The sequence below is a fragment of the Carassius carassius genome, chromosome 39 (genome assembly GCF_963082965.1).
Source record: "Carassius carassius chromosome 39, fCarCar2.1, whole genome shotgun sequence".
NCBI classification, from domain to species: domain Eukaryota; kingdom Metazoa; phylum Chordata; class Actinopteri; order Cypriniformes; family Cyprinidae; genus Carassius; species Carassius carassius.
In genome coordinates, this window is record NC_081793.1 from 13,905,349 (window position 1) to 13,916,695 (window position 11,347).

Sequence of the window (11,347 nt, forward strand, 5' to 3'; positions counted from 1 at the left end):
CAATGTCATGTATGTATTTGTGGTGGTATGGAATACTATTTTATAAAGGTTTCGAGGAAATAAAAAAAGTTAAATTACTTAAATAGTTAATTTATAAATATTGTTATTTTTAAAGTTTAATGTTAACTTATTTCTACTCAGTTTTATTTATTAATGTACCAGATGCAGTTACTCAGATTTACTACATTTTTTAGAGTGTATCCTCCTTCTGTTTGCATCTGTAGATTTCTTCTAAATTCACCAATTTAGATTTCTAAATTTCAGGGGGAAACACTCTTGATGTAAGTCAATAACTGGGGACGTTCTGTATGCAAATTAGGCGTCAACTAGTTAAAATGCGCACATTTGCATCTAATTGACAGGGAAATGCAGGTAAATAGGATAAACAAAATAACTAAAGCATATCACCTGGTGGTGATATATGCTTATTTTATTAACTTATTTTATTACATGGCTTGGTTGAATTCCAATGTAGAATGCGGTCTGTTATAACCAACAGACTGCTGTGCGGAGTATAACAGACTGTTGCCATGAAAAACAGAGCGTTGCTATGGACTCACAGGATTCTAACCGTAGAGACGGAGCGGACTATTTTCTTTAGCGGAAGCAATACAATCGGGAGAGGGAGCGCTTCAGAACTCCTGATCTGATATTTAGATACTATATTTCAATAAATATATTTGTTTGACAGGATAGCTGTGTGCAAACAGAAATATATATTATTTTTCAAAAATAAAAAAAAAAGCATCCCAGAAAAAAGTGCACTTTCTCTCCAGGAATAAAAAGGGAAGGTGCTCAAGCCCCCTTTCATGTCTATGTGTGCACGTGCCTGATCATGAATAAACTGAGGCATTGAGGTAATGGGGAACTTGTAACATGCTAAGTAGTATGCATTCAGTGCAGATTTCAGTCTTTGGCATCTGTTATTCCTCCAGCTGTGATGGCAAAAGTAGCCTCATTTTCTGGCATGTCTGGGCTGTAGAAAAGCAGAAGTTTTAATGATGAAAACATTTCAATAAAAAGATAATCATACTTTATCAGTTTTAATGTCTGTATCAATTGTTCATTGTATGTGTTCCCCTTAGTTGAGTTGTAACACTTTACAATAGGTTGCATTTGCTGGCATTAGTTAACATGAACTTAATGTAATGATAAAAATACCTTAAAGCATTTATTTATCTTACTTAACATTTACTAATACAATATTAAAATTAAAAGTTGTTAATATTATTCAATGGACCATGAACTAACAATGAACAGTTGTATTTTGCATCGCTCATTGGAAGTTAATGCATTACTTGATATTGAGTAATGGGAATAATTATAAATATTAAGAAAATATTGAAATTACCTATCAAATATTTTGGCAATTCTCAATTCAGCACGTCCTTTCCTCAGGCTGATACGTGTGGTGGAGGCATGTGCTAGTATGTGTCCTCCAATGGGCTTTTTGGGATCTGCTTGAAATCTAAAATCATATTAATCAGTTTAAAGAAACAACAACATTCTCTTTCCATTTTGTATTGTGTTCCTACTTGCGTCATTCCAGCACCTGGATCTGCAGTCATCTGATTGGTAACAAACACTACAACGTTGTACTCTATATCCAACAAATTATATACTACTAATTAAATAAAAGTCAGAAAATAAAGTTAACATGTCAAAATCAAGAGCTTACTTGACTACCATCAGTTTTATTGTCAGGTCTATTATACGAGTAGTCTTTATATCTCATAAAGATATAGATATATATATATATAATGGAATAATGGAAGATGATTTTGCAGACCTTCAGAGATCTCCTGCAGCCTGGAGAGCATCTGTGCAAGCTTCTGCTGTCTCTCAGCCAGCTCGCCTCTTCCAGAGAAGTCCACTCGGAACAGAGCCATGATTGAGTCTATTATCTATGGAAAATTAATTGTTGATGGCCACAAGATTAAGTAAAATCACTTCCTAAAAATCAGACCTTAGAAGGTGTCTTTGGTCTATTTTACCAGAAGCTTGAAGACACCTCCTTCTTCGTGGAACTTAGCTGTAACAAAGTCTAACAGTTCCTTCTGGTGCTCACCTATGAATGAAAAACACTATTTGGGAAATCATTGGCTGGCCTGTCAAACTCCAAAGTGAAACAACATTTCAAAACTTTGAGAAAAAAGTTCTGAGAGAAATTTTCTTACTTGTATATGCACGTGCATATAGCACATTATCCAGTACAGCTTCATGATCCACGTGGAATCTGTCAGCAATGTCCTTCAGCCTCTCAGGCCGACTGGTGTTCACGATTATTAAGGAGAAAAAAGTTCAATATGGCTTTTCCACATTGAATAGGATTAGTTAAATGAATGTGACAAAGCAAGCAAATGCAGAAATGATACAAGGTGTTTTCAGAATCTATGAAGATTATCTTTCCTCCTGTGTACCCATATTCACCAGGAAGCTGAGCAGTTACTTAAGAACAATAGAAATGCAGTGACGTTAATGGTCTAAAAATTAGACTTAAATTCCACTTTTAACATTTCCACATAATCCATTTTTGCTCTTACCACACAGTGTATGAGAGCGTTGAGTCTTTCCAGTTCTGAATTCTAAATGAAGCAAGGGAAACGATTTATATAAACATGTAATTTTGGCGGAACCAATGAACAGAAAATGTAATCATAATCATAAAAGCACCCTACCACCAAAAACCTCAGTAATAGCCATACTCTCCACACCACCTCCGAGGAGTCTGGTGAACAAAATGTGAATAAATCATTTCTGCTGTGATGTGACTTTTAACAGAAAAAAATGTTAAACCCTTCTTTAGTACACGCTCCATACACGATGTAGGAAATATGGATTTTGTGGCCAACGAATTAAGAATTTGTTCCTACAACTTACTGTTTGGTCATGTTTCATTAATTCCTTCCCTTCTTTTAGTTAAATCGTGGCCACAATATCTAGTTTTGTATCCTCCACATCATCTGTGAAGCTTTGTGTTTTATGGCTATAAACAGGTTGTTATTTCTTATTCAAACTCCAAACTGCCTGTTGTGATGTGGAACACTTGCTTCCTTTTTATACTGTATTCAGATGCTGTCTGAAATCCACATATCTGCATGCAAGAAGACAATATGCACACTACATAAATGCAATCTCCTTCATCAAATAAATGTGTTATATAAATTCCAGGAAGCCCCATTAAATTACCAGAAATTTTCCAGCAGCTTCCTTTATTTTGTCGACTTAAGCCTCAGACAGTCCCTTTACATTACAGAGAGCACGGCGTGTGGTCATCTGGATGCCTTTCACTGTACAAATGCCTACAGACTTTAGTTTCTTGATGTCAGCCACGTATTGAAGATAGAGGGATACGAATCAGAGCCACCATAATGATGACATTATCATAACGATGACATTATCATAACTTTAATAACATTATCACTTACAATTCCATGCTTCTGTAGGAGCTCAATGTCTTGAAAAAAGGATTCCTTGGGGGAATTTTTTTATCATGTTACACAAAACGTAAACAAAAAAGAAACAAAGAAATTCTAATTTTAAAGTTTCGTATTTTCCTTAAATGCATTTTGAAACAGGTAACTTAACATCCTGTATAAACACAAGACCTCACTAACATGTTTCAGAAATGAATGTGAATCACCTCATCTTCTTGGTAACTTTTATTTTAATTATATAGTTTTTTTTTACAGTCTATGACCCCGACTCGTCCTCCAAAGCCTGGTCCTCTAAAGCTTTCATACTGTGTATATGTTTACAAAAAAGAGGTTACAATAAAAAAGAAAACACACATTGTTTTGAAGGCCAGATAATCGTTAAATAGTCTGTGAGTATCTTCTTCAAAATAACTTAACTCCTGTTGTAACTGTCACATTAATCGTTAGTGTCATTATCCTCGTAAAGGTGTAAAACAATTTTGATTAAAAAAAAATAATAATAATACAAACTAAATTTTTACCTCACGTTTATCCCTCAGAGAAAGCTGACAGAATCCACCGAAACCAGTGATCTCGCGCTGATTGGCACTTCAGCGCGAATCTGTCCCGCGCTCTCATACATTAGTTGAGACTGCTGTGTCCTGAATGTCACAAATAAGTTTAAGATTTTTAATGATTGTAGTTGATTTTTAAACTGCAATAAAAATATATTTAGGTGGTTTAGTTTTTCTCAGTTTTATCTAAAAACCGACCTGTAATTGTACAAAAAATATTTTTTTCATAACCCCATGTGAAAGATACGGAAAACGTCCCAGAATTGTTTTAAAACTATATACTTTTAGATCTGTCTAAAACTGTTTTAACCCCTTTATACTGAGAAAACATCCCAAAACATGAAAATCTTATAAAAAATTGTGTGTGCGTATAGTAAAGGCTATATATATATATATATATATATATACACACAGAATTTTTTTACCGGTAAACTATGATACCCTAAATAAACAGCGATTTAATCATAAACATTTCTGCATTTCTTGCGTGGAAATTTTTATATATATATAGGACTTTTCAACTGAAGTTATTCCTTTTTATGACGTCATTTCCACCTATGAAAACTGTAAAAGGGCAAATAATAATTTTTATGAGGAAATAGTTTTGTCTGGGGGCTTATTTTATTCCTTGTTAACTGTCCTTTGCTGTTAGTATTAGGTTAAAAAATAGCTATTTTTTATCAACTCCTCACTGGAGTGTCCAACTAAAATATTACTTTTATTTGCATTTATTTGCAAGTAAAATATTACTTTTATTATTAATATATATATATTACGTAATAAAAGTATAGACATAAGACAAGGACACTGGAGAACTTGTTTTTATTCCTGTCATGTAGAGTAAACATTATTATTACTAAAGTATAATGTTTTGAAACATACCTTTTTTATTATTATTTCACAATGGTTCTGCACACTCTATGGCTTTTGTCTGAAGAATAACATTGCAGAAGCTTTGCATGATAATAGTTCTACCTGTAAAAGTGATGATACACAGGGCAACTTTGTGAGCAATGTTGATGAGCAATGGGCAACCAGCTGAGACACAGGCACATGACTGATCTAGAGTATCCAGATAGACATTTGTTGCCCATTCTTAATGGGAAAGTGCCCAAGAAACATTGCTCAAAAAAGCTGCCTAGTCTATCATCACCTTAAAAGACACTGTTGGCAGAGAACCTCTTCTAAAGGTTTTTAACATTTATGGAATAAAAAAAAAACAAGAAACAACCATAAAAAAAGAAAATTTCATAAAAATAAGAAAATTTCACAATCAATATTGGCCTTGCGTACCCTCATATATACAACAGATCTTTTGACCGCTGTTATAGATTCTCTGCACATCAGTGTCGATCCGGTGTTACAATGACAGCATAAACTCTCTCTTAGAAATATAATGCACCTACAACACAGTCAAAATTTCCCTCAACAGCTGTTATAGTCTCTTTCTGAAAGAAATGTTATTAGATAGCTATAATTAAAAAAAAAAAAAAAAAAAAAAGTTAAAGATCAGAGCTTGGATGACAGTCTATGCAGAATGTTTCTGTGAGAAAGGCAGAGAAAGAGAGGGAAGTTCATAAAATCCATCAAGGTCTCCATTGTATACAGAAACTATACAAAGTAACAACTTCTTGATGTTGACCAACCACAGCATCTTCCTTTCTCCGGTTCCTGCTCCCTCTCTCTTTCCCCTTCTTCTTCTACAACTTAAGGATGTTACAATATATACATCATCACAGCTTCCCAGGAGCAGGGGGCATCATTCCAGGCATTCCTCCAGACATGCCAGCATTCGGACCCAACAAAATCTATTAAAAGCAGGAAAGGAAATGGAAATGAGAAATGAATTCATATTTAATTTGACTCTTTAATTTGTATTGATAATTTTTTGATATAACATAACCCATACTGTTATAGAAGATATAGTCATACAGCTCTAGGTATGTCATTGCAAGGAAGTCGTTCGTATTCATGCAGGTGCTGTTTACCTGTCTCTGCTGTTGTAGTTGTTGCTGTTCCAGCTGTAACCGCTCAGTCTCAAATACAACTGGCAGAACTAGAATCATAAAGGAAGTAGTACCGACCCATAGAGCGGAGCGGGAGAAACTGCAAGAAAGCATAATATGGAAAAGAAATACTTAAATATCCAGATTATTTCTACAGTTAATGTGACAGTACGGTTTTAAACTGCCAGCACCTCACCTGTAAAGTTTTTTGGCTACAGATAGTGAACTCTGTGCGGATACTTCAGCTGCTGATCGCAGTGATTCTGGAAACATCTCTGTGAGACCCCACAACCTCTCCAACAGCGTTTCATCCAACTGGGAGAGAAGGGAAGAAAATAGGAGCCAAAGTAGGAGTCAAAATGGCTTACTCAGGACTCAGAGGAAAACCTTATTATTACAATTCAACAATTGACGTGTTCTATTAACAGTGTGTAATATTAAAATATGATATACTTTGTGTATATGAAATATTAAGATTGACATAAGATTTATATAAAAACTAAATATTGCAAATTATTAATTCATTAATTACTAATTATTAATATGAACAAGAAAATGTTCATAAGAATTATTTAAAATGGATTATTTATATAAACTGATAATTACTTATACAAATAATTATTCAAGTGACACTTGGGAAATACAAAGTTATAAAGAAATGTTGTCACTTTATTCACTGAAATACAATGACACACACACACAATATATATATATATATATGTGTGTGAATGAATGAATAAATAAATAAATAAATAAAACGTTTTATGTATTTTAGGCCAGGTTTGACCGGCTAAATAGCTCATATTGGCTGTGCACGCACCAAACAAGCTACTAACTTTAGTCTGTTTCCTTACAATTTCCTATATGTTCACAATATATTAAAGCCAAGCAAAACTGTACCTCTTCGTCCTCCTCATCACCCTCTATCTCGTCTTCGGGGGGTCGTGTCTCCCCGCGTTCAGAGTCTGGAGAGAGCTCCTGGATCTCGGCCATTTTTAAATATGCCACTAGTCTCTTTTGGCTATAGACGTTATATTATAATCGTGAAAAGACCTCGGTGATGTTTTAGAGCTTCACAATGACTTACAACCGAGCACGCATAAAGCTGAGGTCAGTGAGTGGGGGTACACGTGAGACGGATTTACTTCCCGGGTTCCTTGTAAGGAAGCACAAAGACATGTTAGGACATCTATCGACACGGAGGTCTTACTGCAGATGGTGTTCGCGTGCTCGTGGACGATGAAATAGTGGAAGATTTCTGGCTTTATAAATGTGAAGTGGAAGGGGAATTTAAATTACGTACATATTCACGTCACTTCATACAAAAAAAAGAGGATATACGGCAACCGCGGGAGTTCAGACCAATCAGCCGTTTATTTATTTTATTATTTTTATTAATTGCATAATACTTTTTTTCATGAATACAATAAGCATGTCATTTACAAGTTTTCAAGGTAGTGAAAGCGTGAGTTTTATTTATTTATTTATTTCTGGTCACAGTTTTAACTGATGGGAAAGTATTTGTAGTTAAACAAAGTATTTGTAGTTAAACTACTATCAAATTTTGTGGGGGGGGGGATTTCTTTTTGATTATACTGTATTTCATTTAAAGTAAGAGTTATTCAATTTAATTATTGAATAAATACTTACTAGTTACTTTAAAATAAGCATTGCACAAATGTGGTCATGAAAATCAGCAATGAGGAAGTGCCTTGTGAAGTTCACTCAAAGGTCAGTGACATAGACACATTTAATGATATAAATCCGTTATAAACAATACAAAAAAAAAAGTTCTACATTTTAATCAAATTATATTTCTGATGCATTTGTACAGCAAATGTTGCAATAATATTAAGATGTGTTAAGAATCTTTTCTATATTTAAAGGATGTTTCAAAAGTGGGACAGCATGTTTTGACTAATGTGGGACAGTCAAATATACTATGTTATTCAATTGATAAAATGTGCATAAAGAAAATTAAATGCATGCATTTTTGTTAATTTTGTGGGCTTATAATGCAGCAATATTTTTTGTTATAAGATCCAAATTGTAAATGTAGAGACTAGAAGACAATGGGATCCTGAACCAACGAGTCCACAACTGGCAATGACTGCTTATATTTGTTATGAAATGTTTTATCATTACAATAATCATGGTTTTGAAAAAACGTTCCATATTCTTACCAACCATGTGCAGAGTATAGAAGTTTGAAATCAGTTTAATATCTGTTACGATCGGAGACCCAGTGAAACGAAGGAGACGAGAGATCCAATCGCAGTATGGGTTTTAATGGGTAATCCAAAGAGAAATCAACAAGCCGGGGTCAAAACCATAAATCCATCCAACAAATAAACAAACAGGAACGGGAACAGGAACAGGAACGGGAACAGGAACTCGGAAGACGAGGAACTCGGAAGGCGAGGAAACTGGGTGACAGAAAGAAAGGACTCCATGCAGACAAACAGAAAAGGACTGGTTAATATAGGGAGGATAATGACTAACAAGTGAAGACACCTGAGTGCAATTAACAGGAGTGCAATTACTGTGATGAAGGGAAGGCTTTGTGGGAATTGTAGTGCCTACGGTGAGGTGCCTATGGGGAAGTGAGACCACTAGTGGAGACTCAGGGAAACAGAGACCAGACAGCGTGACATTACCCCCTCCTCCACGGAGCAGCTACCAGATGCTCCACCCGAACCCAAGAAGAGACCAAGGAACACAGAGACCAGGAGGGAGGTGGACCGGTGGAGGATCAGGGGGAGGGACGGAGGGCCAGGTCCATAGAGGGAAACAGAGAGAAAAACAAAGACAAGGAGCCCAGGAGGGAGGTGGACCGGCGGAGGATCAGGGGGAGGGACGGAGGGCCAGGTCCATAGAGGGAAACAGAGAGAAAAACAAAGACAAGGAGCCCAGGAGGGAGGTGGACCGGCGGAGGATCAGGGGGAGGGACGGAGGGCCAGGTCCATAGATGGAAACAGAAAGAAAAACAAAAACAAGGAGCCCATGAGGGAGGTGGACCGGCGGAGGTTCAGGGGGAAGGACGGAGGGCCAGGTCCATAGATTGAAACAGAGAGAAGAGGTGCAAAAACAAAAACAAAACAACAACTAAACACAAGTCCAGGAAGGACATAACGTTCAGTCGCCAGGGCCGAACCGCCAGGGCAGGAATCCAGAGAGGAGCAAGTTGGAATTGGAGCCCTGCAGTCGAGACAGAAGCCCACCAGAGCGGCGCAGAAGACCACCATATCCGTGCGGTCGAGACAGAAGCCCACCTGGGCGGCGCAGGAGACCACCACATCCGTGCGGTCGAGACAGAAGCCCACCAGGGCAGCGCCGAAGACCACCCCATCGGTGCGGTCGAGACAGAAGCCCACCAGGGCGGCGCAGAAGACCACCACATACGTGTGGTCGAGACAGAAGCCCACCAGGGTGGCACAGAAGACCACCATATCCATGCGGTCGAGGCAGAGGGCCACCCGGGTGGCGCAGAAGACCACCACAGCGGGACAGGAGAGCCGGTCTGGTTAGGCAAGTCTGAAACAGAGAACATGAGCAAGTTAAGGGTGGCCTCCGTGGCCACGACAGGATCAGTCGAGCGCTCAGAGAGTTCGGCTGAGATGTGACGAGACCCTAGAAGTTCCGCAGAGACGAGGACAGGCTCTGGTAGTTCAGCCGAGACGAGGAGAGACTCTGGTAGTTCAGCAGAGACGTTGAGAGGCTCTGGTAGTTCAGCAGAGGCGTGGAGAGGCTCTGGTAGTTCAGCAGAGGCGTGGAGAGGCTCTGGTAGTTCCGCAGAGGCGAGGAGAGGCTTTGTTAGTTCCGCAGAGGCATGGAGAGGCTCTGGTAGTTCCGCAGAGACTTGGAGAGGCTCTGGTAGTTCCGCAGACACATGGAGAGACTCTGGTAGTTTCGCAGAGTTTAGACTGGATTCAGGAAGATCAATGATGACTTGACACTACTCATGAAGATCATTAGTGACTTGACTCTGCTCATAAAGATAATTGGTGACCTGACTCTGCTCATGAAGATCAATGGTGACTTGCCTTTGGCCATGAATATCAATGGTGACTTGACTCTGCTCATGGAGATCATTGGTGACCTGACTCTGCTCATTAAGATCAATGGTGACTTGCCTTTGCCCATGAAGAACACCGGTGACTCGACTTAGCTCATGAAGATCACCGGTGACTTGACTTGACTCTGGAGTGTCAACGGTGACTGGCCCTGACTCTGGAAGGTCAACAGTGACTGGCCCTGACTCTGGAAGGTCAACGGTGACTGGCCCTGACTCTGGAAGGTCAACGGTGATTGGCCCTGACTCTGAAAGGTCAACGGTGACTGGCCCTAACTCTGGAGGGTCAACGGTGACTAGCCCTGACTCTGGAAGGTCAACGGGAACCTGACTCGACTCTGGAAGGTCAACGGGAACCTGACTCGACTCTGGAGGGTCAACGGGAACCTGTCTCGACTCTGGAGGGTCAACGGGAACCTGACTCGACTCTGGAGGGTCAACGGGAACCTTACTCGACTCTGGAGGGTCAACGGGAACCTGACTCGACTCTGGAGGATCAACGAGAGCCTGACTCAACTCTGGAGGGTCAACGAGAGCCTGACTCAACTCTGGAGGGTCAACTGTGGCTGTCATCCTGTGCAGAGGCGCTGGACAAGCAGCCATCTTGTGCCATGACTCTGGGCCGGCGGCCATCTTGGGCAGTGGCGCTGGGCCGGCGGCCATCTTGTGCTGTGGCGCTGGGCCGGCGGCCACCTTGTGCTGTGGGGCTGGGCTGGCGGCCCTCTTGTGCAGTGGTGCTGGGCTGGCGGTCCTCCTGTTTGTAGACCCCGGTCTAGAATCGGCCATCCCACCGGGAGAGACAGGTGTGGCTGGGGTATTCCACGGAGACCGATGACGTAAATAGAATACAAACTCCCAGAAATTATAAGCGTCCAACTGCTCCATTTCATTTCAAGGAACTGGGTCATCCAGCCCGGTGTTGAAAGTGGGCCGCATCATTATATCCCATACCCTCAGCTAGGGTCCAGAACATTTGTGCCATAGCACCCACCTCAATCCCCTCTTGGCGGAGGGTGGTCAATTTGACGTAGCGTGCCCTTCGTTCCACCATACTGGCTGGGGAACGGGTATGAAGTCCCACACCGCTGGATCTCGACATTGATTTAGTCCTTCTGTTACGATCGGAGACCCAGTGAAATGCAGGAGACGAGAGATCCAATGGCAGTATGGGTTTTAATGGGTAATCCAAAGAGAAATCATCAAGCCGGGGTCAAAACCATAAATCCATTCAATAAATAAACAAACAGGGAAGGAACAGGAACGGGAACAGGAACTCGG

The 11,347-nt window shown here is 39.7% G+C and overlaps 1 protein-coding gene and 1 pseudogene across 1 annotated transcript; both read right to left on the reverse strand.

Annotated features, from left to right (window-relative positions):
* Positions 1-906: 906 nt before the first annotated feature.
* On the reverse strand, positions 907-3,741 carry LOC132121047 (meiotic recombination protein DMC1/LIM15 homolog; annotated as a pseudogene).
* Positions 3,742-4,796: 1,055 nt separating this feature from the next.
* Positions 4,797-7,158, reverse strand: LOC132121427 (mitochondrial import receptor subunit TOM22 homolog). Its single transcript, XM_059530785.1, has 4 exons — positions 6,898-7,158; positions 6,194-6,312; positions 5,980-6,097; positions 4,797-5,799 (listed from the first exon to the last, which is right to left on the reverse strand). The coding sequence occupies exons 1-4, from the start codon at positions 6,988-6,990 to the stop codon at positions 5,725-5,727; spliced, it is 405 nt and encodes a 134-aa protein (XP_059386768.1). The 5' UTR covers positions 6,991-7,158; the 3' UTR covers positions 4,797-5,724.
* Positions 7,159-11,347: the final 4,189 nt, after the last annotated feature.